Here is a 26,991-nt window from a genome sequence, read left to right as displayed (position 1 = left end):
GTCTTCCCGCTGGGGTTCCTGGCCTCAACCCCAGGAGTAGGCGTCAACCCTTTTCTCGATATTTTAGGACTCCCCTACTCTCATTCCAAGTAATTTCATTTCATCAGATGTCTACAAAAAATATAAACAATTAGGGTTTTATAAATTTACAAGGACATTTTAATAGCTCATTGTAATAGTTAATAACAGAAGATACGCGAGAGAGAAACTTGAACAAGCTTGATTCCCACACCAGAGACAGAAAGGAGTAAGAAGGAGGATCAGGGTCACTCAGGAAGTCCATCCTGAATTCTTTACCCCCCTTTTCCTGCCCCTGAGCTTCTGCTGGGATGGCACAGTGCCCGCCTTTGGTGGACAGCGGTATATAAAGGCATGGGTGAATGGACCATCGGCACTGCAAGCACCCAGCCTGCCTTCCTGCACTGAGGCTGTTCCCAGCACTGGAAGTATTGGCTAGGACAGTGTTTCCCAGAAATGTGTACCATTGGAAATATGAGAGATGATGTTAGTCGATGTGTTGGTAAACATCATTTTATGTATTTTTAAACATGTTTAAATGTTTAAAATAATAGTTTTCCATTTAAAGTAGAGATACCCACTTTTTAAATTAAGTTTAAAAAAAAAGAAAGTGGTTGATGTAAAGTTTTAAGATAATTGCACTTATGGTACATGGATATGGCAGAAACCACAGAGGTGGTACACAAAGGATGAAAGTTTGGGAAACATGGTGTTAGAAGCTCTGCAGGTGACAATAGGTGTGTTTTAAGTGGTTATCCGAAATAGAAACTTGTGCATCATTTTATTCTAGATGATTTTTTCCCGTCCGTCACTGTGCTGGTCCGGGGAATGTCAGGAAGACTCGCTTGGGCACAGCAGCTTTGCCTTCTGCCCAGAGGAGCGAAAGCAAACCAGAAGGTATTTATCCCTCAGAAGTTACAGGGAAGTGACAGGAGTGAGGTGTGGATGCATGCACACGCACGTGGGCACACTGTGATGTAAAGCTTAAAAAAGTCCATCAAGAAACACAGAAAAAGCACATATTTGGGACCCTAGTCAGGGTCTCAGTCAGGGGGTTCATATCAGAATTATTTTAGGAGTATAGAATTCCAGATTCTTGGAATTACTCTTTAAAGACATCATCAGGGCAGGTGTAGTTTCAGAAAGCTACCCAGGTGATTCTCACATTCACTTCTGATTAAGAATTACTGTTCTGAACAATGATTCCGTTTGTTAGGCAGTGTTCAATATGGTAAAACTCAGGTACACACCATATATAAAAAGAATTTGACCAGACCCTTGGTCTCTCTGGCAACAGAACTTAGTTTCAAATTATTTATTCCTATATAATTGCTAATATGCTCTCTCAATTTCTTAAAAAACTGTATAATTTAGTGAAATCTTATTCTGGGGTGGGACAGTTTATTTTCTATATAACATTTTTAATTTTGTTAGTAAAATTTGCTCGTAGGAGAAAGTTAGAAAATACAGATAATAAGAAGAAATTTTAAACCACCTGTACCTTCACTCTCTAGAAGTAGATAGCCATTGTTAATATTCTAGTGCATTTCCTTCCAATCTTTTTTTTTCTTTCTGTATACTATAATCTTACATAAAATTTGAGTCATTTTTGTATACTGCTCTTTTCACTTACCACATCGTAAACTTTTGCTTATGTTACTGAAAATTCTTTAAAACATGACTTAATAAAATTTCACCAGCATTTAAGAGAGATGCTCACAATTAGAGGATGTGTCTAAAACCATTTAACATCTCAGATGTCTCTCTTAGATGAAATGTGTTTATCTCTCTGTGAGGAGCACACCCCTATTTTCTCCTGGTAGCATCATGTACATCACATTCCATCAATAACGCTATAAGCCATCAAACATTAAAGACTGTGGAGGAAAGGAACTGAAATTTGTTGATGGTTTAATGTGTGCCATATACATTTTTTTTTAATGCTTTCAACACCCTGGTGGGTTACTTCCATTCTTCAGGGGTGAAAATGGAAGTCTCACAGCTAATATACTATATATTAAAGCACTTACTTGGAGCCATGAAGACCTAGATTTGGTGCCCGTACTCTCTCAGTTAAGCCATGCTAAGGTTCTGATTGAACTCCCTGTGTAGAGATGCTCAGTGGACCTGAACTGCACTTTATTCTATGGACTGATTTGAGAGCCCTTGGGGAAGAAGGAAGTTTGAGCCTTAAGCTCTGAAATGCCTTACCCGCTGGCTTACCACTGAATATGGCAGATTCAGACCTGAGGCAGTAGAGGTCCACAACCCATTTGTCAGTCACAAAATCTATAATAAGTTGATGAACATTTTTATAAAAATACAATAGAGTACACTGGCACATAGGCTATTTACCTTTGATGTTAGCAGCAGTATTTGCAGATTCTTAGCTCCTGCATTATATAATCCTAGAGAAACACAAGCATCTGAGAGATGGAAATACACATCATTACCAACGGCACCTAATGTAATAAACACAATGTTATTTCTTTTATTTTAACAGCTTTTTGTGCCTGAACCTCGTCCAGTTCCTAAAAATGATGTTGGATTTAAATATACTGTGAAACACCGACCATTTCCTGAAGAGGTGGATAAGATTCCTTTTGTGAAAGCAGATCTGAGCATTCCAGATTTGCATGAAATCGTCACTGAAGAAGTAAGATACATTATTGTCAGCTGTTGTTAATGACTGTAAACATTCTTAAACAACTTCTGTGGTCAAGACACTGCCTTTTTAAAGTATTTTTGGAGGTGACTCAAGATCACTTGGATCTCTGTCGTCCAGGAAGTTGTATAGTAAGACAAGTATAGATTGTGGCTGAATGAAATTCCTGAACCTCTTTTAGAGAGAAGGTCACTGAGCTGCTGGGGCTGGTCCCTGGTAGGTTTCAGTGGTGTGGTGACATGATCAGACTCTAGTGGAGGATACTTGGAGAAAGGAGACCAATTCAGAGACTGTTACGACAATTCTGGCAGGGGAAAGGAAGGACCGCTTCACTAATGGTGGAGGTTTAAATACACACAGATATTGTAGAGGTAGATCTAAGCTGTCTTGGATTGATGAGGGAAAGAAAAGAGCCGAAGAACTTTAGATTTCGAGCTTAAGTGATAAAAAAGATATTGATGCCATTTATAGAAATCTGGACATTAGGATGAGGACATTTGGGAAGACAGGAAAAATGTATTTGGTTTAAGTAATTGGTATCTTAGGTCAAAGGAGAAGAATTTTAAGAAGTGGGGGACAGGTATGTCAGGACACGAGAGAATAGAAGGGCAGGGATGGAGTCTGCCTATGGTGTCGAGGGCTAGAAAGGTCAGGGAGAAGAAACACCAAGAAGAGGCCCCTGGATTTGGGCATGGAATTGTAGCTGCCCTTTGAGAATAGGTTCCAGGGAGTATTAAAGTGGGGGGCGGAGTATATGGGACTGGGGAGTGAATGGTTAATGAGAGGTAGTGAATAGAAACTACAGTTAGCAGTAAAGGGAAGGGTGCAGAGTGGATAAAGCAGGAGGGAATAGCCGAGCTGAGGAAAGGCAAGGCTAGTCTTTTTTTAATTCAAGGATAGGAGGAATATGAACGTGCTTAGAGGTTGAAAGGAAGGAACCAGTGGAGCAAGGTGCGCATCTGCCGACACTGTAGGATGGGCTGGGGAAATAAGTAGCGTCCAGAGTCCATATGGTTGTGTCTAGAAAAGGTATACTTCTGGTAAGACAGGAGAAAAGGAGAGGAATGTTCAGAGACATTTAGAGGTGGCAAGGAGGGAAATTGAAGGAGTTTACGTAAATTTTCATCTTAGTTCTTAGCAGTGAAATAAGGAATGGAAAGGTGGCTCTTAAAATTGCAGCCCAGCTGAGGTTAAGTAGCATCATCTGTAGTGAAGTGACTTACTCTGCTGACTCTTCAAAAGTCCTTGGGATCTGGACACATAAGTAAAAAAAAAATTGGTGTGGAGATTGACAGAGGTGAGAAATACAGAAGAATAAAGAACAACAACACAGCCATTTAAATGCTGAGGAGAGGGTATTAAGATGTTAGATTTGGGACTTTCGGCTTGGTTGGGAAGTAGATGAAGCCAGAAGGATGCTAATGGCCTGAGAAAATATGGGGAGGAGTTGGGTGCCTCACAGTGATGAGAAGCGAAGGTGTGGAAATGCTGCAGGAAGGGGGCTGATGATTGGAGAAGGGAATTTCAGAGTTGTCGCTCTTGAAAGTATAGCACACCTGAGGTGCACAGTGTGCTCATGGATGGCCAGAGTTATGAAGGTTGAGCAGGTATAGAAATAGAAGCCAGGTTGTTAGAAGGATCACCACTGCTCATGAAAGGGGATGGAATTTTAACCTAGGATTAATCAGAAGGGAAGTGGAGGGTCAGAGGGGAGGCTCAGTGTATGGAGTAATCCATATGGAAGAGGACGTCACAACATGAGGCAGTCACACAGGATGATGATGGACAGTGATCTGGAAGAGGGGTGAGAGCAACAACTCTGCCCTCTTTCTTGACGGGAAGCGGAGACGGAATGGTTTCATTTACGGAAAGGAGATGAAGGAGCAATTATTGAGGCTGTTGGGGAGTTTCTTTGTATTTGTTTTAACCTTGAAACATGTTTGCTTGGCTGCATACACTGTATTGAAACTCATTGTTGATCAGTGAAAATTGTCTTCATTTACTTTGTTACTTGTAGCTTTATTTTCATTTTAAAATTAAGATTAATCCTATAACTTTTGTAATAGCTCCAAAAAATTAAATATCTGCTTAATTCAGTTAGAAGAGAGACATGAAAAATTAAGGAATGGCATGGCCCAGCAGATTGCTTATGAAATACACCTTGAACAACACAGTGAGGAAGAATTGCAGAAGAGAAGTTTTCCTGATCCAATCACAGATTGTAAGCCCCCACCTCCTGCCCAGGAATTCCAAACAGCACGCCTTTTCCTGTCACACTTTGGATTTCTTTCCTTAGAAGCATTGAAGGTAATTCTCCTAAACTGTTATGAACAAGTACATTCATAAATGGACATTGAGCTGGTGATAGCTAAAACATTTTTATCAGGATAGAAGGAATTTAAAGAAAAGAAACTGGTTAAATCTTACCCTGCATGCAAATAAAATGAAATTCTGTGGTGCTGTAGGTTACTGTATGAGTCCAAGGCAGTCCCATGAATGCTTGCAGAGTTCTGGCTGAGGGGACTGCTTTGATAATGTATTCAGCTCTGAATTTTCCTGGGTAGTGCAGGACATGTATAAATAACATCTACAGATAATTAGAAAAAGAACATTAAAACTCTTCCCCTAGTAAAATTTCTTACTGAAAGGATGGGCTCCAATGGACTCTGCTATTTCATACCACTTTTAAAAAGGAACAAGTGTTTGTGAGCCAAACACTTCTTACATTGTGCATTTTCTGAGATCAGACTATATAGGTTTGTGTCCCAGCATCATGACTTGCCAGCTATGTGGTCTTGGGCAAGTTGCTGACTTTTCTGAGTCTTAGTTCCTCATCTACAGTGGGGATGATAAAAGTATCCATCTCGTGGTGGTCAATAAGATGCTTCGTGAAGTACTTAGCACAAAGTAAGCCAGCCTGTAAGGTAAATATTGCCATTATTCTTAGTTTCATTACCCTTAAAACAACTCAAAAGGGAACTGAGGCTATCCCTCTTTTACAGATGGGGAAACAGAGGCTCAGATGGGAAATACCTTGCCTGGGGTTTGCACTAAGTCCTCTTTGTTTTGAAAAGCACAACTGAAGATTACCAAGAGAAAAGTTGCTTATTGCACAAGTTGTCCCCTGCCCTTAACTCCCTAGCAGCTGCTTGGTTAAAGGCCATTTGCCTTTTTAGGAAAGCAGGGGAAATAGTGCTGTCTGATTTTGGATTTCAGCGTGTAGATGGAAAATATTTTATGTTGTAAGAAAGTGAGTTGGTGAATGGGAGTATGAATATAAAAACTCTTTTATTAAAATGTAGAAGGAAAGAGAATAGAGGAAATAATGAGAAATACAGTGGCAAATATGGAAGTTAAAGAACAAAGATACAACTTACAAATGATTAGTGATACTCCTATTGGAGAAAATTGAATAGTAGAGCAGTAATAAAAATATGCTAGAAAAAAGTTAGTACATCCTGTGGACTGAAGCGAGATAAGAAGAGCCCTAATAGCACTGCCTCTGAGAAGGTAATTTTTCTTTCATGTTATATATTCTAGTGAAAAATTTCAAGCTTTCAAGAAAATTCTTTTTCTTGAAAAATTCTCATGCTTTTTCATCTGTGTCAGACCATAGGAAAAATTCAGAAAGTTACCTGGTTTATTTTATGAATCTCAGCATATCTCTAATTGCTTAAACCTGACAGCACACACATACAAAAAAGCTATAAATCAATCTTACTTATGAGTATATGTATAAAAGTATGTACAGAATATTAAGGAAAATGCTGTAATAGTAAAACTGAATTCAATAGCATACTAAATAAATTATCTTCTACAACCAAGTAAGATTTACCTGAGGAACTGAAGGAGAGTTAGTTCGTTATTGGGAAATATTAGTAAAGCTATTAAAAAAATAATACGGTCCCGTTAGGATCAGTCAAACAATAAGTCAATATTCAGTAGAACAATACTCATTCTGACTTAAAAAAACAAAAACTTAATCAGAACTAGTAATGTACATCTCTCTAAATGGCAGCAATGAGAACCTAGAAGCACCGTTTGTTAAAATCAGAAGCAAAGGATGTCTACCTTCACCACTATTAACACTGAGAATTTTTTAGTCAATTAAATTTTTTTATTTTAAAATAATTATAGATTAACAGAAAGTTGTAAAAAGAAAAGTGTACAAGAAAGTTCCCCCCAATAGTAAGTAACATCTTACATTATAGTATAGTTATAATATCAAAACCAGGAAAGTCAATGCAATAGTCAAAGAAACTAAATAAGAAATAAAAACTATTGGAAAGAAGACAGTTCATAGGTAATATGACTTTTAATTAGACAACCATAAAAAAATCAATAAAATGTTGAAAGTAAATGAGAGTTAACATCTCCACACAAAAAGTACAAAAATTAATGACTATAGTTGTAATATTCAGTTAAAAACACAGTGCAAAAATACCCCGTTTACAGCTGTGATCTTGACTAAAGTAACCCTAACAAACTGTGTGCAAGACCTAGAGGAAAAAACCTTTAAAAAGTTATTAAGAGATAGAAGTTTGTGCATGTTATGTTCCTGGATCAGAAAATCGCCCAGAAGAACAAGCTGATGAAATAGCTTACTTAAAAGAAGAATTTGGAGGCTTTGCCCCCCAAGGTGTATTACAGTATGCTATAGCTTCCCAATTCCTCATCCATGATTTCAAAATAAAAACTGAAAACCAGAAGTTTTTTTTGTACATTTGCAGCACATTGATTTAGTAACAAAATCTAACCTGAATTGACACCAGTCTGTTTGTAGTCTTTATTTATTTCACTTAGTGTGAATACCCTAATCTCTGACTGCAGAGTTACTACTGCCTTTGGTGCTAGGGTGTTACCCCAACCCTTGCCAGGAACATTATGTAATAAACTAGAAGAAGACCAGGCTCACAATTCTTGCTGATGTAGAACAGAGTAATCCTTGCCGTCCCCGGGACATGCTTTCCTGAAAAATGCCATGGATGGCAAAATACCATGGGTACCATTGTTGGGCAAGATGGAGATCTCAAAGAAGATAAGGAATTAGGGAAAAAAACAAAACAATTTCATTTAAGAAGTTAATAGACTTTATTTTTTTAGAGCACTTTTAGGTTTGCAGAATAATTGAGCACAAAGCATAGAAAGCTCCCATATTCCCCCTCCCCTAGTTTTTTCTTACTAACTTGTTTTAATTGATGAACCAACATCTGTGCATTATTAGCTGAAGTCCATAGTTTGTTTATATTAGAGTTCATTCATATTGTACATTCTGTGGGTTTTGACAAATGTATAATAACATGTATCCACTATTACAGTATTATACCAAATAGTTTCACTGCCCTAAAAATCCACTGTACTCTGCCTTTTCATCCCTCCCTCCTCACCTCCCCCAACCGCTGGCAACCACTGATCTTTTTACTGCCTCCACTGTTTTGCCTTTTCCAGAATGTCATATAGCTAGAATCATACAGTATGTAACCTTTTCAGGTTGACTTCTTTCACTTAGCAATATGCATGTAAGATTTCCTCCATGTCTTTTTGTGACTTGATAGCTCTTTTTTTATAAATTATCGAATAACATTCCATTGTATGGATCACAATTTATCCATTCACTTACAGAAAGACATCTTGGTTGCTTCCATATTTTGGCAATTATAAATAAATCTGCCATAAATATTGGGTTGTCGGAAAAGTTATGACGCGTTTTTGCAACGAAAAGCAGAAAAAATATGTCATGACTTTTCCGACAACCCAATATTTGTGTTTTTGTTAGACATAAGTTTTTAATTCATTTGGGTAAATACCAAGGTGTGCAATTGCCGTATTGTATGGTAAGACTATGTTTAGCTTTGTAAGAAGCCACCAAACTGTCTTTTTTGCATTTTGCATTTCCATCAGCAATGAATGAGGGGGAAAAAAATGCATTAAGATTTTTTTCTAGAAAGCATAGTACATTATAGAGAAACTAGGATCCAGAATTAAATAAGTAGTATGGTCTCAATTGTCTTTAGCAAAAAAGGTAAATAAAAGAACTGGAAGGAAGCACACAAGAATGTAAAATTGTTTCCTTAGGATTATGTGCCTGTTCCTGCCACTTTGTAAGTTTTATACTTAATAGTTATTAAACCATGAACAAGTATTGCTTTTACAATTAGAATATGAAAAGAGGTAATAATTTCCCCTTTCTTCCTTTGGGGGTAGGAACCTGCAAATAGTCGTCTACCTCCTCACCTTATTGCACTTGACTCCACGATACCTGGATTTTTTGATGACATTGGGTATCTGGATCTCTTGCCATGTCGTCCCTTCGACACAGTTTTTATTTTCTATATGAAACCAGGTCAGAAAACAAACCAGGAGGTAAGATTTCTGAATTATGGGGGTAATCTTTTATGCTCATAAATCTAAAAAAATTTTACATGATTTGTGCTTATCCATAATAGGAGATGTGTTACACTTGACGCTTAAAGAATTGTGAACCAGTTCAGAAACTGAATTAGTGAAAACCAGTGCTGAGAGTCCCGCATCCTTTGGTTCTCAGTAAATGTGATTTAGAGAGGAGCTATCGCATGTCTTTCTTCCTCTTAAGGAATTCAGATTCATAAGACAAACTAAAGTACAGAAGGTCAGCCCCAAAAAGCTAAAGCTGGACCTGATTGCTTAAGACGTGTAGAACAATAGCAGCAGGTACTTACTGAACATCTTCCCTGGGCTCAGCGTGCCAGGGGATAGATGTGAATAACAGTCTTTCCTCTTGAGGAGCTCACCTTCTAGGTAATTTCACAAGCACATAATTTCAGTTGAGGCACGCATAGTGTGTAGTGAGAAATACCGCTGGAAATAAAGGATAAAAATGGAAGACTAAGTAAAGCACAGTTGTATACATGTAACAAAGAGACTAGAAAAAGGATGAAGAAAACTACAAGACAGATGAGAATGAAAACAGAGCAAATTGGCGAGTGTCTGTTGGAAGTGAGTAAGTGAAACTTGGAATAGGCAGGTAGTTACCAGCTGTGATTGGAAAGGGCCAAAAGAGGCTTTGTAAAGGACAGTGTTCCGATACATAGGGCACTGGGACTTGGAACTTTATTGTCATCGTTGTAAGACCACTAGCTAATCAGATTGAGCACACCTGAAGAAATTGACCAGTTACAAAATGTTTATACTAAAAGCACTATTCCAAATTATAGGCGAGCTTCTAGAAAATGAGATTGATTTATGGGAAAGTTTTTCTCATTTTATGTAATTGACCCAGTAAGTATTTATTAAGTGTCTGTTAAATGTTGGTTAGGTGCCAGGGTTATAGTGGTGAACAAGACCTACACGGCTTCTAGCTTTCTATAACTACTGTCTAAAGGGGAAGACAGGTGATTAAATAAAAAACCATAGCAAAGTGTGCTAAGCATAGGCGCACGTTACAGAAGCCATAACAGGAAAACCTAACCTGGTTTTAACAAGGCGTCCTAGGAGGAAAAGACCTTTAAGCTGGTATTTGAAGTAAAAAGGCAGAAGCAGGCTGTACTAACAAAGGAATAGCATGTAGAATGGCCCTGGAGGTAAGAGAGAATTCCGTCTTCACAGAATTCATTGTGGCATCCTGCATGCTTGGAACTTGGGAGAATGTGGGCTGGTGGTAGCCAGGGATGAGACTGGTGGACTCAGGTTTTTCGGAAAAGCCTCAGTAGAATTGGATTAATTGCAGGGTTTGGGGACTGTTTTGAAGGAAGTCTAGTTAACTTCTTTAGTTAAAAGAGAAATGTTTAAGAGATGGTGTGTTTGAGAGATCATGACCCAGCAGTGATGTCCAGTGGATTGAGACATGACATCCCAGATTTTGATGTTATCAGGCTTCCTGATGGTCTTGACATAGATTGGCATTATATGAACTGCATCAGTGATGTGTGGACTGGCTGCATCAGTCTTTTGGAGGAGCTTTTAAAAATAGTGGTTCCAGGAACCTGCATCTGCTGATTCCAATGCAGAAAGTCTGGAGTGGGCTGAGAGAATGTTATGTTTAAAAACCTTATGTTTAAGATACATTTACACCCCCCACCCCCCTTTTATTTTTAATTTGTAGGGGATGTTTCATTTTTCTTCCCTTAGTGTAGGCTTTTCTTTTTTTTCCCTTTTTTTTTTAGCTGAGCCATTCTGCCACTTGTTGGTAGCTCAGTGGCAGCTCAGCTCGGGCTGGGAATCGAACCGGCGACCCTGTTGCTCAGAGCTCGCACTTGTGAGCGAGCTCTTAAGCATCTGAGCCACTTGGCCAACCCCAGCATAGGCTTTTCAATAGTATCACTTCCTATTTTAAGCAAGCTGCTTCTTTGTTATGGGAGTTGTCCTGTTAATAGGAATTTAACAGCATCTTTGGCCTCTACTCACTAGATACCTATAGCTCCCCACCAGTTGTGGTAACAAAAATGTCTCCAGACATTGCCAAATGTCCTCTGGCGGGCAAACTCACCCCATGAGAACCAGGGGCTTTTCTTTTGGGGGAACAGTAAAAAACCCAGGTATTAAATTTGTTGCTTAGTGAAGAGGGAGAATCTTCTGGTCACTTCTCTTTTTTTCCAGAATGGCTGCATTCTCTTCTTTGGACTAAGAGAAGGATGTTTTTACACTCATTTATAATTACATACCTATGTAATGTTTCTCACCGACCAGATAGTAACCTCTGCGATGGCAGGGACATAGTATTTTTGGTTTACATTTAGTAAATATTTCTGGTTCAGTAATTGTTTTGCTAGGTGGAGAACTAAGGGCTTTACTTGCAATATCTCCCTTAATCTTCATAGCTATCATTTCCCCCCACTTTATAGATGAAGAAACTGAAACAGTGAGGTTAAGAAACTTGCCCAAGGCACAGCCAAGATTTGACTTCAAATCTGTGTAACTCGAAAGCATGCATTTTTAACTACAGTGATGTATTCCCAAGTTCATTCTGAGCTTGGTTTGTCAGATACTTCAAAGATAACTGATTTTTATGAAGGTTTTTTTTTTATATGCTCTTTTGTTGCCTTTATTATAGCTGATGATTGGTATGTATTTCAGATTTTAAAGAATGTGGAGTCTTCCAGAAATGTTCAGCCACATTTCCTAGAATTTTTGCTCTCCCTTGGCTGGTCAGTAGATATGGGCAGACACCCTGGTTGGACTGGGCATGTTTCCACCAGTTGGTCTATTAACAGTTGTGATGACAATGAAGGACCCGAACAAGGTAAAGCTTATAATGGTCATTTGTTTTTTCTTGATTTGTTACTCTTGATTTTTCCCCCCTTTACTAGGAGTTTGTAATCTTCTTTGAAAAATAACCAAAAGCATATAAAGGAAAAATCATCTTCCGCTAGTCCTAGTCCTTCACATGAGGTCACTTCATAATAGTTTGTATATTCTTCCAGGTATTTTCTGTGTATAGGGGGAAAATCATAAATGAATAAATTTTATATATAAAGATAGAGTTAATATAAAATTAATGGCTTATCACAAGGCTAGTAAGTTCTTTTTATAGTGTGAGTAAACAAATTCCATTTTCCATAACAATATTATAACTTAGGTTATCTATAGCAACAGTAAAGTTTCCTAACAAGTGTATTTTGTCTAATAAATAACAGTTTTCTGTTAGCAGATGTGTTTTATAGACTTTGTGGCTATCATCAAAGTTTATATCCTTGGAATATTATATGAAAAACCTTTTTAGTAAACAGCTGACTATCTCAGAGATTCATGCCCATCTCTCAAATTCCTCCTGAGGAAATGTCATCAGGATAATAAGTACCAGAGCAAGTATAAATTTAAACGTAAGACCTTTGCCCCACCTGGCTAATGTTCTTTGTTCTGAGGGCTCCTGCAGTCACTGCAAAGTTAGTATTATCTCTCTGAAGTGGGTAAAGCTTGAGTCCAGTGCTTTGAATTTTCAGAATCCCTCTGTCAACAAGAGTATACTCTCTCAAGGTTTCCCATTAAATACCACTGTGACTGATGACCCGTAGCCCATAGTTTTTTTTCTAATTTCAACCAAGGTTGAATCAAAAAAGTATTTGGGGATATACTCTAATTTTAATTTCCACATATCCTTTAATATGTGCTTGAGTATATTTATAGACTAAATTCCCACAAGGGGAATTGATAAAGTATATGCACATTTTTCAGTTTGATAAATGTATCAGTTGGATGCTCCTGGTTGCAAGTAACAGAAAACTTGACCCACAGTGGCTTAGATTTGGGTCATTTATTGCGTCCTGTAACTGAAAGTTCCAGAGATGAGTGTACATTTTTGTTGTCACTTGAGCAGCACTCCTGTTCTATTTCTCTGCAGTTTTCCTTTAGCTCTGCTCTCCATGTACAGTATGGCTATTTTCATAGTGCAAAAAGGCAGCTCCAACCTTTACATTCACGTACCACACAAGCCTGAAGAGGAGAGATTAGCTGGTTCTCAGAACCTCCCTAGTCCCAAATCCTGAGATACACAGTGATCGGACCACCCCAAACCTGTGACTGTAGCAGGAGAGATGGAATGACCCTGATAGAGAAATATAGACAAGTTAGAACTGGTGTGAAGGGTCAGTTTCCCCAACAGTTCATTCCTGCTACAGACAAGAGTAGGGGAGGGTAGAGTGGGTATTGGGGCAGTAATTAAAGCGTCTACTACAGTAGATGCAAAATACCTTCCCAACGTCTAAACCAGGCGTCAGCACACTACAGCTTATGCCTATTTTTATAAAGTTTTATTGGAACTCAACCACACTCGTTTATATATTGTTTATGACTGCTTTCATGCTACAGTGGCAGACTTGAGTAGTCATGGCAGAAACCACATGGCCTGCAAAGCCGTTTTCACTCTCTGATCCTTTACAGAAAAAGTTTGCTAGCCTCTGGTATAAACTTCCTGTTTGCCACAGCCTCACCAACATTAGGTATCTTCCAATCTGTTAGGTGAGAACTTTTTCTATTTTTAATTATGACTGAGTTTTAGCATCTTTTCATATTTTTATTTCTTTCCTGAGAACTCGTTTCCATTTCCTCTGCAATTTTTTGTCGGATTGTTGGTCTTTTATGTACTACTGGCAGGACATTGTGTTCATTTTAATTGAGGACTACATTATACTAAGGAATGTTACTGTTGTTAGTTAATCTTGCTGGCTTAGAGCAGATCCTATTACTAAAACTGCCTGTACATTGTATGTTATATCACTGACCACTGGGAGAGGGGACTAGAAGCAGAGCTGAGGAGGAGCAGCAGAGAGACCAGGACAGGAATGCCTTGAAAGCAAGAGCATGCAGACACCTGTTCAGCACCCTTCAGAGGCTGCGGTGGCCTCGTTCCTCTCAATTGTTACCTCTTCCCCAAAGACAACAGTTCCCTTAACCTGCCTCATACAGGTGAACCAAAGGCCCTGCTCATCAGAAATGGTCTGATTTGGAGTCGTTACAGAAACTATTAAGACTTTATGATGTAAAGTTCGCATAAAGACATTTAATGAACATTTATAGCTTATTCTTCTTACTAACTGGTGTTTGTTGGAAATGTACATTCTATTGCTTATCACTTTATTAACCAATGAAAATTTCATGAAGCAGGATGAAATTGGGTTTTCCTGCCTTTTGGAGCAGCAACGTTGTGTTTCTCATCCCTAGATGAAGTGATTTCCTCTGAAGATGTCGGGGCCAGCATTTTCAATGGACAGAAGAAGGTGCTGTATTATGCCGATGCCCTTACGGAAATAGCTTTTGTGGTTCCTTCTCCTGTGGAGTCCTTAAGTAAGAGCATTGTTTGTATGGTGCTGTTTTAGAATCTATTTTTGTGTTCACTGGTTTGTGCAGTATTATTGCATTGGGAGAGATTCTGAAGTTATCTGAGGCACTCTTCTGCTTCTACGGCATAGCTTTTAGATTATACAAAGGTACAGGATGTTAGCCCCTCTTAACTTTCTTAAGGAAAGTAGTTAAAGACAAGCAGACTGACCCTCTAATAATAATCATTAAATAGTAAAGGAGACCCACTTCAACCCATTTTTGTCTTTTTAAAATCTAATTAATCAACACATAGAAGCTCTGTTTTAAGTGTTTTCATTTCTTTCACTAATTACGAGTGAGCCTCCACCTACTTCCCTACTTCCACGAGAGAGCCTTTGTATGGGACCCCGCGGCACCCTACAATTGGAAGGCTCTCATGGCGGCCTCCAGCTGAGCTAACACCGAGCAAGAGAAACGTCAGCAGCCTAGAAAAGATAGCAATCAAGCCTGTCCTTAAGGGTCAGGAGTGATTGATTACTACTTTTCAGTCAGAATTCATAGTCTTATTTTGCCTAGAACCTTTGCTTCTTGCAAATTAAGCCCATTTCTTGGTGCCTGATCAGGCAGTAGGTGGAAAACTACCTTTTTCGTTGAGAGCATCCACAGGATGGAATGCTACACATCCCATTTTCACAGTCGCAGCTCCAAGCTAATTATATGTGCCCTACCTTGGCAGCCTCCTCACCTTTGTAATTGGACCCTTGATTTCCCACCCTAGTCTCTGCAGGGCCGTTTGTGTCCTGGCAGGAGCAGCCTTCCATGGTCTAGGTCAGTATCTTAGCAACTGTTTGTCTTTGTGTCAGGGCTGTGCCTCTACCACCTTATTCCAGAAGCCAAGCCTTGTCTGTCCTCTGTGGGCCAAGTTTTGCCTGTTGTCTCTGGCCCATCCTGTTTCCACCAACCCAGTTGTCCTAGCGCTGATCCGTATTCTTGCACTGTAGTTCCCACAGTTGAGCCTTCACCTCCTGTTATGAAACATCCTCTGTGTCAACTGTGCCCCTAGGTCTTTCTTTCTTTTTGTTTTTTATAACTCTTTGTGTTTGTCTCCAGCCACATCACTCCTTCATCACAGAAACTAGGTCCTCTTTAGCTTTGGGATGTCCCAGGGCTACTTGGCAGCACGCTACATGATTGAATATGTCATCAAAATCATTTGGAGAGTAATAACAAATGGCTTTTATTATATTCTACTTCTGAAAAGTCAGATGTTTTCTAACCTTTTCCTGTACAGCAGGAGCCGACAAACTACCGCACACACAAGAAGCCAAATTCAGAACACTAAGAGGGGTTTTTACATTTTTGAAGGGTTGTAAATAAAATGCAAAGAAGAGTATGTAATAGAGACCTGTACAGCCAGCAAAACCTACAATATTTACCACCTGACCCCTTGCAGAAAAAGTGTGCCAAGCCATGCTCTAGAAGCAATGCTTTGCTTAAGTGACTTAGGTTAGACTATCAGCATAATTGGTTTAAACACTTTTGCTCCAAAGAAGTAGTAGGTATTATAGTAATGTTTTTTCTTTACCTCATAGCTGATTCATTGGAAAGTAACATCTCAGACCAAGATAGTGATTCAAATATGGATCTTATGCCAGGAATCCTGAAACAGCCATCCCTAACACTTGAGCTTTTCCCTAATCACACAGACAATCTGAACTCCTCCCAAAGGGTAAGTCACTTTGTTGATGTCTATCCAAATAATTGTAGTGAAATGGGGATAATTTTAGAATCATGCCTGAAAAGCTTTTAACTTTAACCCAGAGAGTAATGATAGCTGTACTGATTCATTGGTATCTTCATTTTAAAAAATCAAATTTTCACGGTTTTCTTTTTTTTTTCAGCTGGCAACAAATAGTTCATTCTGAGACAGGCTTTGTCGTTTTCCTTGATCTAGCCATTCTGGTACCATGCTTGGATCTCTCAGCCATTTCTTCCCAAGCTTAGGTTGAGATAGAAATAGCCACTAAAGACACGGCAGTGGCTGTGCATTTCACACCTTTAATCATGCGACATTCAACATAAACAAGTCTGGCTACATGGTAACGGTTTGGAGAACAGCCCAGTGAATGAATAAATACACAGAGTGAGGCACACAGCAGCTACTACAAGAAGAGAGCATTTTGCTTTTATACGTTTTTCTCACCATGTCACCACACTGGATGTTATGTCTTTACCTGTGTTTTCTCCTCACATTACCTCTTAATCCTTACTGGAAAAGAACCAATTAAGTGAGAGCAAGATGCAGGATCAGTTCCTAAGTGTAAGAAGACTGATTTTAAAAAACCAAAACAATGGTCACAGAGACAGAAGAAGTGTAAACTTGATGGGAGCCATGCTTCCATTGTACAAGATTTTAATTTGGCTCCTTCCACAGTGAAAATTATTTTTAACTTAAGTAAATGCTTAAAATATATGGGAGAAGTTTTCCCCTTTAAACTTTTTTTTTTTTTTTTTTTAGCTGAGCCCATCCCGCCACCTGTTGGCAGCTCACGGCTGCTCAGCTCGGGCTGACTCGAACCGCTGTTGCTCAGAGCTCAAACTCTTGAGCGAGCTCTTAACCAACTGAGCCACTCAGCCGGCCCTAGAAGTTTTCCCCTTTAAAATTGATTTAGGAAAAGCAGTTAAGTTGTGTAGGACTCTCTGAAATAGACTGATTTTGAAAATCAGGAGTTGCCATATTTAAAAATGTTTCACAGAATATGGTTTGGAGATGAACTAGTCAGTGTTGGGTGGTAATGCAGGATTTTAGCCAGAGGTTGGCTGCCCCAGTACTCATTTTCTGAATGCCAGCATAGTCATTCCTTAAAATCCAAAGACTGACAACTCTTAAAGCACATTGTTTTTATTTATCACATCCTTTGCACACTGTTACCGTCTTCCCCCAAAAAGAAGACTGGCTCTTAAATTAATTTTTGCTTCAACAATCTACATTTATTCATGTACAAAAATCTACATTTATTCAAACAGTCATGTCTGGCTGACGATCTTAACTGAGGCTTATGTTTGGGGTAGGGCTTATATTACGAGCATCCTGAAAAATCGTGCTAGGGCTTATTTTCCAGTTAGATCTTATTTTGGGGGAAACAGTAACAAACTAAAAAAAGAAAAATGATCATTATTTTAATAGATGCAAAAAAAAAAAACCACTTTAGCAGTGTTGGAGGAAAACAGGTCAGTGCATTAGGCAGAATTCTAAAATGACCCCCAGGACTCTTGCCCTTATATAATGTCATCCCTTGCATGTGGGTGGAACCTGTGAATATGATGAGATATCCTGTGATTGTTACATTATATGGAAAAGGGATTTTGTGGCTATAATTAAGGTTACTTTGAGTCAAGCAAAAGGGAGATAATCTAGGTAGGCCTGACCTACTCACAGGAGCCCTTTACATCTAGGGCTGGAAGTCAGAGATTGAAAGCTGATTAGGAGCCATGATGCTAAGAAAATAGACTCTTCAGTGTGGCTGGATGTCTGTCACTACTTTGGAGGAAAGCTTTGTCAATCTTTTTCTGTGAATTCCACAATAGCAACAAGAATTGGGGGAATTGCCATGGTCTCTGGTCATCTGGTAAAGACATGCATATTTTTGTGCTAAGAAAGCAGTTTTATTTTTAAAATTCAACCGAAGTCTGAGATTCTTCCTCTGTACACATAGCTTTGTTTAGGGCTTTAGCATTAACTCAGCTCTGCTACATGCCCTAACGGTGGTGGGGCTCAGAGTGCCACCACTCCCGCTGCTAGAAAGGACCCACCTAGCCCTACTAGCCTTTCAAAGTGACTTAAAGCCAGTTGGGCGGGCAAGGGAGCCAGAAGCAAACTGTGCCTCTAGTACCTAAGCAACTTGTAGTTTTCCTTTTTGCTGACAAGAAAAAGGAATTTTTATGCACTCAGATTACAGTTGGTCTGAGAACTAGGAATAGCTTGCGGATGGGACTTGTTAGAGAGAAGGCTCCCCAAGCAAATCAGCGATGTTGCTGTGATAGGGAAGCATACTGCTTTCTGGCCGTATAGATAGACTCAAGTCCTTTTAAGCGCTCAGTAAGACATTGCCCACAAATTTTATTTTTATTAATGTCAATTATGATGGTTCGGTATTCCTTACCTTTTTCCCCTTGAGGATTTTATACCTTCAGTTCCTTGTTCTAGGTTGAGATTTGATAAAGAGAGGAGCCAAAGACGAGCATGTTTGCAAATGTCTTTCACACTTTTTTCCTGAACTGATGTCCCATAACCTGGTACTTACATCACTGGGCAGCTTGATGAATGTATGGTTGTAGTTTTATTAAACCTGTTCTTTTCTTTTTCCCTCCTCTTCTGCTTTTCTCTGCCTCATACAGCTCAGTCCCAGTTCCCGAATGAAGAAGCTGCCTCAGGGTCGCCCCGTACCTCCCCTCGGACCTGAGACAAGAGTTTCTGTAGTCTGGGTAGAACGCTATGATGATATAGGTACCATACAAGGACTTTGTCCATAAATGAAATTGTAGTAGAATGAAAGCGACTTGATGAATAAACGGCTAAAGGGAGCAACAGCAGGGCGTGGTATGGCAGCCAAGGGCTGGGACTGGAGTTTGGCAAGCCTGGGTTTGCACCCCGGCTCTACCACTCGCTAATTTCCTTAGCCTTAGATGACTCATTTGTTAAATGGAAACCCTCATGGCACTTACTTATTTCAGAGTCGTGAAGATTTATGTGACTAGTGAATACAGTCTTTAGCTGTGCTTGGTGTGACAGTTAACGGTTTGTTCCCATTTGGTCCCACTCGCCCCAGGGCCTCTGAAAAGGGGGAGGGGGAGCATTTCCCTCACCCTCTTTCCACGAATGCTCCTGCCTAGTTTTAGTATAAAGGTTAATTTGTCCTTAGGAATTCTGCTGTGGATAAGTTCCTCATGACTTTTATATCAGCAACATAAGTGCATTAGAAACACATGTTTAGCCTAGACTCGCATCCCACTCAGAGTTTGTGGGACAGTGGGATAGTTGCTTCCCGACACCTCCAAACCCTTTCCAAGCCCTCAAAGACTACGGATTATGTTGTCTAAAAATCTCTGCTTTAGATGAACTTGGCAAAAGTATGTCTGAGGGAGAATTTTTTTATTTATGAGGAGTAGTTAGTGTTATACACAGTAGGGGAGCACAATCATGTATTTGTTGCCTACTTGTGTAACGAGATTAAAAAATTAGATTTCCTATTATTTGTTTGGGAAATAGGAGGGCCATATTAATTGTAATGCTGTTATTTTCTTTCAGAAAACTTTCCCCTCTCAGACCTGATGACAGAAATCAGTACTGGTGTGGAAACTACTGCAAATAGTAGCACTTCTCTGAGGTACACTCTTATTTGCTGGAAGTTTATTAGCCTGTCTTTACATACAGAGAAACCTGGTTTTTAGAATTTGTTGATTGCAGTTTAATCAAGGAATAAAGACTTAATGAAACAGAAGGGATGAAGGCAATAATAAACATAGAGAAAAAGAATCAAAGAAGCTTGTAGATAAATTCACAGGGTGATCAAATTAGCAGGATTTTTAAAGGGCGTAGTTTAGCTGCTGCTTTACATTGATCTGCAGCAAAAGAATAATGGAGAATGAAGACTGATAACAGGGTAGCAATGTTAGATAGAAATAATGGAGTTAAATTGGTCAAAACATTCTGGATAGATAGTTAAAATACCCTCATCACATGAGCTATTGAATGGAAAAATATTTCTAAGTAAAATGCAATACTACATTGTAATGTTAAGATTTCTATTGTAGCTGTCCATGCACAAAAAGGATAAAAAAATAATAAAATGATTGCAAGAATAGTAATAATGTATCTGTATAGGCATTATATTTCCAAGGCCTTTTGCTTGCTTATTTTTGGTTTAAATAAATACTTTAAAATAACGCCAGGGCTACAGTTATCATCTTCTTTTTACAAATGAGATAAAATAGGCTTATAGAGGTTTCTCAGCATCACACATTCAGTAAATAAAGGAGAAAAGGATCTGAACCTAATTACTAACCTCATCTCGCACATCTCAGCAGAGCCACCCTTGATATCAAGCGAAACTTGGTATTTTGACTTGGAGTAAGTTCCCGTCTACAATACTTACATGATCTGATTCATATTGCATGTAAGATGAATTTAATCTAACATTGTTAGATTATTGTTGTAGGAATGAAGTAAGTAAAGATGATTTATTTTAACATTATATTTTAAAATTTCTAGAAGAGGTCAAGCCATTCTTAAAACTTTATGTTTTTTATGCACAAGTATTTTAAAGCAAATTACAGATATCCTAACATTCTAAATACATCAGTTTGCATCTCCAAAAATTAAGAACACGTTAAATAAAGATAACATTATCATAATAATAAAGTTAGTAACCGTTCTTTAATGTCATGTAATAACCAGTTTATATTCACATTTCTCCATTTTTCCTAAAACATCCTTTACAAATAGTTCGTTCAAACCAGAATCCATTTCAGGACCTTGCCTCCTGTACGCTTCAGTCTCTTTAAGCTGAAGCAATCCTGTTAATTTTTTCTCCTTGACACTGACTTGCTAAAGAGACTAGAGTAGTTTTTATGAGATGGACTTTTCTAGAACTAGTTTGGAAGAGAACTTTCAAGTGTCTCATACTTTTTAAAAATCTTTTTAGGTTAAAAATTATCATATTAGACTGTAAAATTTGTATTTTACTGGTAGATTAGTGAAGCTTAGAATTTAAGGGACAGAATTAGCATAGGGTTGATTTTTATTTAATGTCTTGAAAAATTGACTCACTGTTGTTTTGGCCAAAATCACTGTACTTATATAGAAAGAAAGCTCAGTGTGTTGCAAAAGGAAAAAACAACCACCCCTAACATGTAGCATCACAGAGTCACACAAGCACCTCTAGATGTATTGGCATGTCCCTGACACATGAGGTGTAACTCAGTTTTCCAAAGGTGCAGTTGCTGACTGTAGTGCCTATTACCTGTTCAGAGGCTTGGATGACTTTGGCTCAGCCAAGATGTGGCCATTTGTCACTCTGCTGAAGAGGCCCTCCCAACCTCCTACCTCAACCCCTGAAAAAAATTCCATCCGGGGTTCCCCTAGTGGGTCTGAGCTGTACTCCCACTTCTCTGAGATGCCAGCATTGGCTGTACTGGAATTCCCTGACTTGAACCAGCCCGTTTTGTTCGCTGCACGGAGGAGGAACTAAGTGAAAGGCCCATAGCTGGTTGCAAGAATCGGAGGTCCCCACAATAGATTTCTCTGGCTTTTTCTTCCACTCCGTGTCCCAGTGGTTCTCTAAGCACATTTTTAGCACTTTTTTTTTTGTCAGCTTAACAAGCCTGACCCCAGTGATGGTATTTAGGTTCAGGTGTTGGCAGGGATCCCAGAAAGAGGACTGAGCAGACTGACTTCTTGTATTATATGGGAGGGACTTCAACACTTAATTATCTGGGGTAAAGAGAGTTTTCTTTCCTTAAGATCTACCACTCTTGAAAAAGAAGTTCCCGTCATCTTCATCCACCCTTTAAACACTGGATTATTCCGGATAAAAATTCAAGGAGCCACTGGAAAATTTAACATGGTCATCCCTCTTGTAGACGGGATGATTGTCAGCAGGCGAGCACTCGGTAAGACCTTCACCTGGGGCTGGTGGGTTAAGATTTCTTTTTTTTTCTCTTTAACATTTTTATGAACCAAAAAGAAGTAGAAATAAGGAAATGGTGACATTATTGAATAGGTCCCACATGTTAAGAAGGAAGCATGTTTTGTTCTGTTCTGGACTGTGCTTCATCTAGTGAGTATGAGTAGAACTATAACTCACAAACTTCCGATTGGAAAATGAAGAGGACTATTCGTAATCCAGGGCAGGAACGGAGTTGTCAGACCAGATTTTGATTCTGGTTTTCCTTGCCATTGTGTGAAAACCATCTGCCTGATAGTTTTGTCTTAGTGGAGCCCCCGATGACGGGGAGTTTTGCAAATGGAATGCTACAGTTAAGAGTTTGGGGAGAGCGGTTCACGCCGGCATGGACAGTTCACCTCCCCGACTGGTTATTCACACTGATTTGAAACCCCTCTGTTTTCCAGGTTTTCTGGTGAGGCAGACTGTAATTAATATTTGTAGAAGAAAGAGACTGGAGAGCGACTCCTACAGCCCGCCACACGTCCGCCGGAAACAGAAAATCGCCGACATTGTCAACAAGTACCGAAACAAGCAGTTGGAGCCAGAGTTTTACACTTCGCTTTTCCAGGAGGTTGGACTCAAAAGCTGCAGTTCTTAGACCATTTTCTGTCTGGGACTCTTGAACTCCAGGTTGGGGCCGTAATATCAAAGCAAAACAATTTGATAGGTGATCACTGTAAAAATAAAAAACCCATCACTCCCCAAGAGCTTACTGTTTAATCACCGGTATAAAAGAAACATTATAAACCCATTTGATAGAAGACTTCTGGCTTTCTAGTGAAATGGACTCCCAGACACAATCATATTCCTGCTGGTAATGATGAATACATTTTAGCCATAAACTTTCTTTTTAAAAGGACAATTTTAGTTAAATCGAAGCCTTTTGAGGAGAAAGGCTTTTATGCATCTCAGTTAAACACGTGCATTGGTAGTATCAAATTTGCAAATTAGAAATTGAAGATAGTTTTATACCTCACCTTTTAGGAGGTTGTGTTCAAAATTAAAACCTGTCGCAGAATCTTTCAGGACATTTAAAGACTCTTGTTGACAGCGTGGAGGAGAAGGAAAGAAATCGCAACTTTCTGCTCACTCGTAGGTCCATTTGCCATCCAACTGTCCAGCTGACAGAAAAGAACACAAATGTTTTCTGCTCAGATAAGAAGCCTGACATTATAATATTTCATCCTCTCTCCACATTGCAGACCGTTGTTCTTCTCATCACTGCACAGACCTGTGTGAAGGCCTTAGTTTCTGGACGGCCCAGGAACAGATGTAAAGTGGAGGCCCACCCAGCCTTGTCCCTTAATGGGGGTACAAGTGGAGTGCGTGGGGTTAAATGCTATGACAGCAGTGACACCTCCACCCCCTGCAGTGTTGTCCAGCATGGTGATACAATGACAGGTTAACCATTTGTAATCCCTTGGTAATTTCTTGATTAAATAGCAGGAAATGTAAATTCACAACAAGGGTTGAAAATTATATGGTTTTATCCATTGTCTCTTATTTCAGGACCACGCAGGAGACTGCAGTAGTTTATGAAGGATTCTAATTTGAGGTTCAGGAAATAGCCTCTCACCGCTACTAATTCAGATCTCTTCCAGAGAGCTGCTGGATTTCGTCATCATTGACAGACGTTAGTGACCACCTCCTCGGGCGGCTGCTGTTAGCAATGGCTGTTGTTGTCATGTGGAAATACTTCTGTTACCTCGCTGCTACTTTTCTGCCAGGGATAAATGTTTTGAGGTGGCCAGACCCAGAACATCCTTACAAGGATTCCTGTTACAGTGCTAGAGTAGACACTGCTCATTTCTCCTATTCTTATGTGCTTTCTTCATTATTAAGATTATTTTATGTTAAGAAACTAAGTGACATTTAAAGTCCAAAGAAGAGTGATCACAGTTGTATAGGGGGGATTTCACACTTGAACTCTGATGTCAGTAGATTCTGTAGGTCAGGGCTACAGTGGCCTGTTTGGTTTGATGTTTTGGTAGTTTCATTAGGGGGTGTGGGATAGTGTAGGGCCTAAATCCCTGTGCAGATATTTTTGTTCCAGAAGTGTGTATTCTGTCATCTATGAGCAAGAAATGTGGGCATAGTGGCTCTCGGTTTTAAGTTTGCCGTACTTTTTTCTTTGTGTTTGTTTTAAGCTCAGGTAAAGGTAACCTCCACCTTCTATGACTCCGGTTTCCATTCAGGGTATAATGTTTTTCAGTAATAGATTTTCTTTTTCATTTGGGCAATAAAATTGATGTTTCCAGAGGGTAGCATGTGGGAGGGGGATTGTGATGAAGTTCAGCAAGTTCTACCCTGAAAATGTTTTCGTAGCTCAGCAGATATAAGATGAGGTTTAACAACTTTCATGGAAATTCCAGCTTGATGTTTCAAGGGGAAAATGGGCCATTGTTCTAATGGATGTGAACAAAGAGGGCTTGTGTAACTCTTAACATTGATGGAGGTGTATTTCCCTCAGTGTGAGTTTTCAGATGAAACTTTGACCTTTGGCTGAGTTTTACTGTCAGTAAAATGTACTGTGGTGTGTGTGTCGGGGGTAGGTTTCCTGGTCCTTTAGTTGGCTCTAATTTCTGGCAACTCGAATGGCTTTGCTAAGTGAATAGCCGTGTTGAATGCAGTTTGTGACCTGAAAGACTTGATGATCTCCCAGGGAAGGACGAATGGCTTCAGGACTGTGTAGCCCCCAAAAGCATGAAGCCCCAGCATGTAAGACACAAACAGTGTGGGGTACGGAGACTGCATCAGGCACTGGTTCCTTCTGCCCAAAACGGCATCTATCTAAAAGGCGCGTGGTAAGAGCCCTTGAACCTGTCACTGGAATGGGTTTGAGTTCATGGTCACTGAGCTCACCCAACTGCCTTTGTTAAAAGCCTTTGAGTAGAATAATGGTGGAGGATGACTAATAACAATCTTTAGTCGTCCACGTGATAAGTTTGCTAGCACGTGTTCATAACCTTTGTGGGGAAGCCAGGACCACTTGGGCCGTGGCTTAAGCCGTTTAGTCGCTACATGTGACATGCGCACCAGGAGGTGGATGAGATGGCATTCAGTGACAAGGACAGCATCACCCAGGGGACAGAGGCAGGTTGTTCGGCTCCTTTCTCACATTGGGGGGTGGGGGCTTTCCTCCTCCTCTCCAGCTGGGAGCACTGAGGACAGTGAGGGGGGCTTTTGCCCATTTAACCCTTTTCTTGTTCAGCCACTCTGCCTTTTGTCCAGGGCTTCCTCCTACCCCCCAAATTCTGCCCATTGGCCCTTTGACAGGAATAGTTAACAAGGTAGGTTGACGCCCTCCTGTCCTGCCCTCCCCACACGCACACAGGCGCGCATGCGTACATCCATGCCGTCCTCCATTCCCAGGTCCTCTACTTCAGGGCAGCCCGTTCTTCTCTGGACTCACTCATAAATACAAAAACCTACATCTTTGGCCAGTGATGTCGTGAGGCCTCCACGAATGGCTGCTTCTGCATACACTGAAGAAGTACTTGTCAGGCTCTGCAGACTGATTTTCAGAGAGGCGGAGTCTTCGAAAGAATCTCTTTTTACTGGAAGGTGGAACTTGACCCAAAGTGGGAGTCAGCCTTGCTCAGACATGTTTTGCGGTAGATGGTTGAAAATGTATCGAAGGTAATTTGACACTCCTGCTGGCAGTAGTTCTCCATTCAGCGTTTATAAACCCATTCAGGTTATATCTTCATAAAAAGAATTGATTTCTATGTTTACATGAGACGATAAGTTGTGTGAAATGGTCTGTTGTAAGGATTTCCATGACAGCCTCTTTTCCTGAGACGGAGAGATGGGAGGTGATCCCCCCACTCAATGTGGAATCAAACTGTGGGTTCTCAGTAGCTAAAGAAGCCATGTACTGTATAGTGTTTTTCTTAGAGTATCAACTCATGTTCTTCAGATGCTTTTTTTTTTTTTATTGGTGAGGGAAAAGGTATAATTTGGGATTCCACAGTGCCTTGCATACAGTAGGCGCCCAATAAATACTTGTTGAAGCAAACCAAGTTTCCCAAGTCCTTGTCTCTCGCAGCGACCAACATCTTTCTCCTCCGAAGGGCTTGGCAGTTGTGGCTAAAAATAAGCAGTATCATTATGTGCTTGAAATCATATATACAATTTGTATGAATTTCAGTATGTTGCCAAGACATGATCTTTTTCTTATTGTATTTTCTGTAAATATTTCTGGCACTGAACTGTAAAGTAAAGGCGAAATGTACATATGAAGGTGCACCCGTGTCCCCTCGCCGCCTGTGTTTTCTCTTCGTTGGTGAGGGAGGAAGGCCCAGAGGCTTGTTTGTATTTATGCCGATCCTTTGTCCAGAAGAAGCCCATGGAATATTGAATGTAATACATTTAGTCAATTAAATTTTAAGGAGATTCTTATCTAATAACCTTGTGTGTGCTGTTGGTTACAGGCCAGGGCGGGGTTGGGGGGGCGGGTTGGTGTCTGCATGGGTGTCCCTCATTTACTCTTTCCAGGGGGTTCTGCTTTGGCCGTTCTTCCTAATTTAGTTCTATGAGTTTTCACCCTGGTTTTGTAGTTTTGTCAAGTACTCAAAATTTGATGAATTTTAAAAGTTGGCTTTCTATGCCGGAAGGAGCTTGTATAATTAAAGCACTGCCAATAGACCCACCTTACAGAGGCTGGCAGTCAGCGCGAGGTTGGCTGGCTCTCTGTCCTGGGAACACGGAAATGGCAGCATGCGCTCTGCCTGCAAAAAACCTGAGCTCTGCCAGGGCTGGCCAGTCAGGGCAGGGGAGGGCGCGGAGGAGCACACCCCTCCCCATTGCTGCCCCTTTGAGTAGGGTCGGCTGCAGAGGGTTCCATGG

The 26,991-nt window shown here is 39.9% G+C and overlaps 1 protein-coding gene across 11 annotated transcripts in view; it reads left to right on the top strand.

The window, feature by feature from the left end:
• The window catches only part of RALGAPB (Ral GTPase activating protein non-catalytic subunit beta), an 83,303-nt gene extending 56,751 nt beyond the window's left edge, over window positions 1-26,552 (top strand). For all 11 annotated transcript variants that reach the window (XM_019625076.1, XM_019625074.1, XM_019625073.1 and 8 more), the window contains 11 exons: window positions 809-915; window positions 2,522-2,674; window positions 4,781-4,990; window positions 8,888-9,046; window positions 11,735-11,900; window positions 14,318-14,440; window positions 16,009-16,145; window positions 18,815-18,923; window positions 19,725-19,803; window positions 21,939-22,087; window positions 22,548-26,552. In XM_019625076.1, the coding sequence (XP_019480621.1) occupies window positions 809-915; window positions 2,522-2,674; window positions 4,781-4,990; window positions 8,888-9,046; window positions 11,735-11,900; window positions 14,318-14,440; window positions 16,009-16,145; window positions 18,815-18,923; window positions 19,725-19,803; window positions 21,939-22,087; window positions 22,548-22,741 (1,586 nt within the window). In that variant the 3' untranslated portion in view covers window positions 22,742-26,552. The remainder of the gene's footprint in view (window positions 1-808; window positions 916-2,521; window positions 2,675-4,780; window positions 4,991-8,887; window positions 9,047-11,734; window positions 11,901-14,317; window positions 14,441-16,008; window positions 16,146-18,814; window positions 18,924-19,724; window positions 19,804-21,938; window positions 22,088-22,547) is intronic.
• The last annotated feature ends 439 nt before the right edge of the window (window positions 26,553-26,991 follow it).

This window comes from Hipposideros armiger, unplaced genomic scaffold (genome assembly GCF_001890085.2).
Source record: "Hipposideros armiger isolate ML-2016 unplaced genomic scaffold, ASM189008v1 scaffold_613, whole genome shotgun sequence".
NCBI classification, from domain to species: domain Eukaryota; kingdom Metazoa; phylum Chordata; class Mammalia; order Chiroptera; family Hipposideridae; genus Hipposideros; species Hipposideros armiger.
This window is presented reverse-complemented; position numbering and strand designations above follow the sequence as displayed.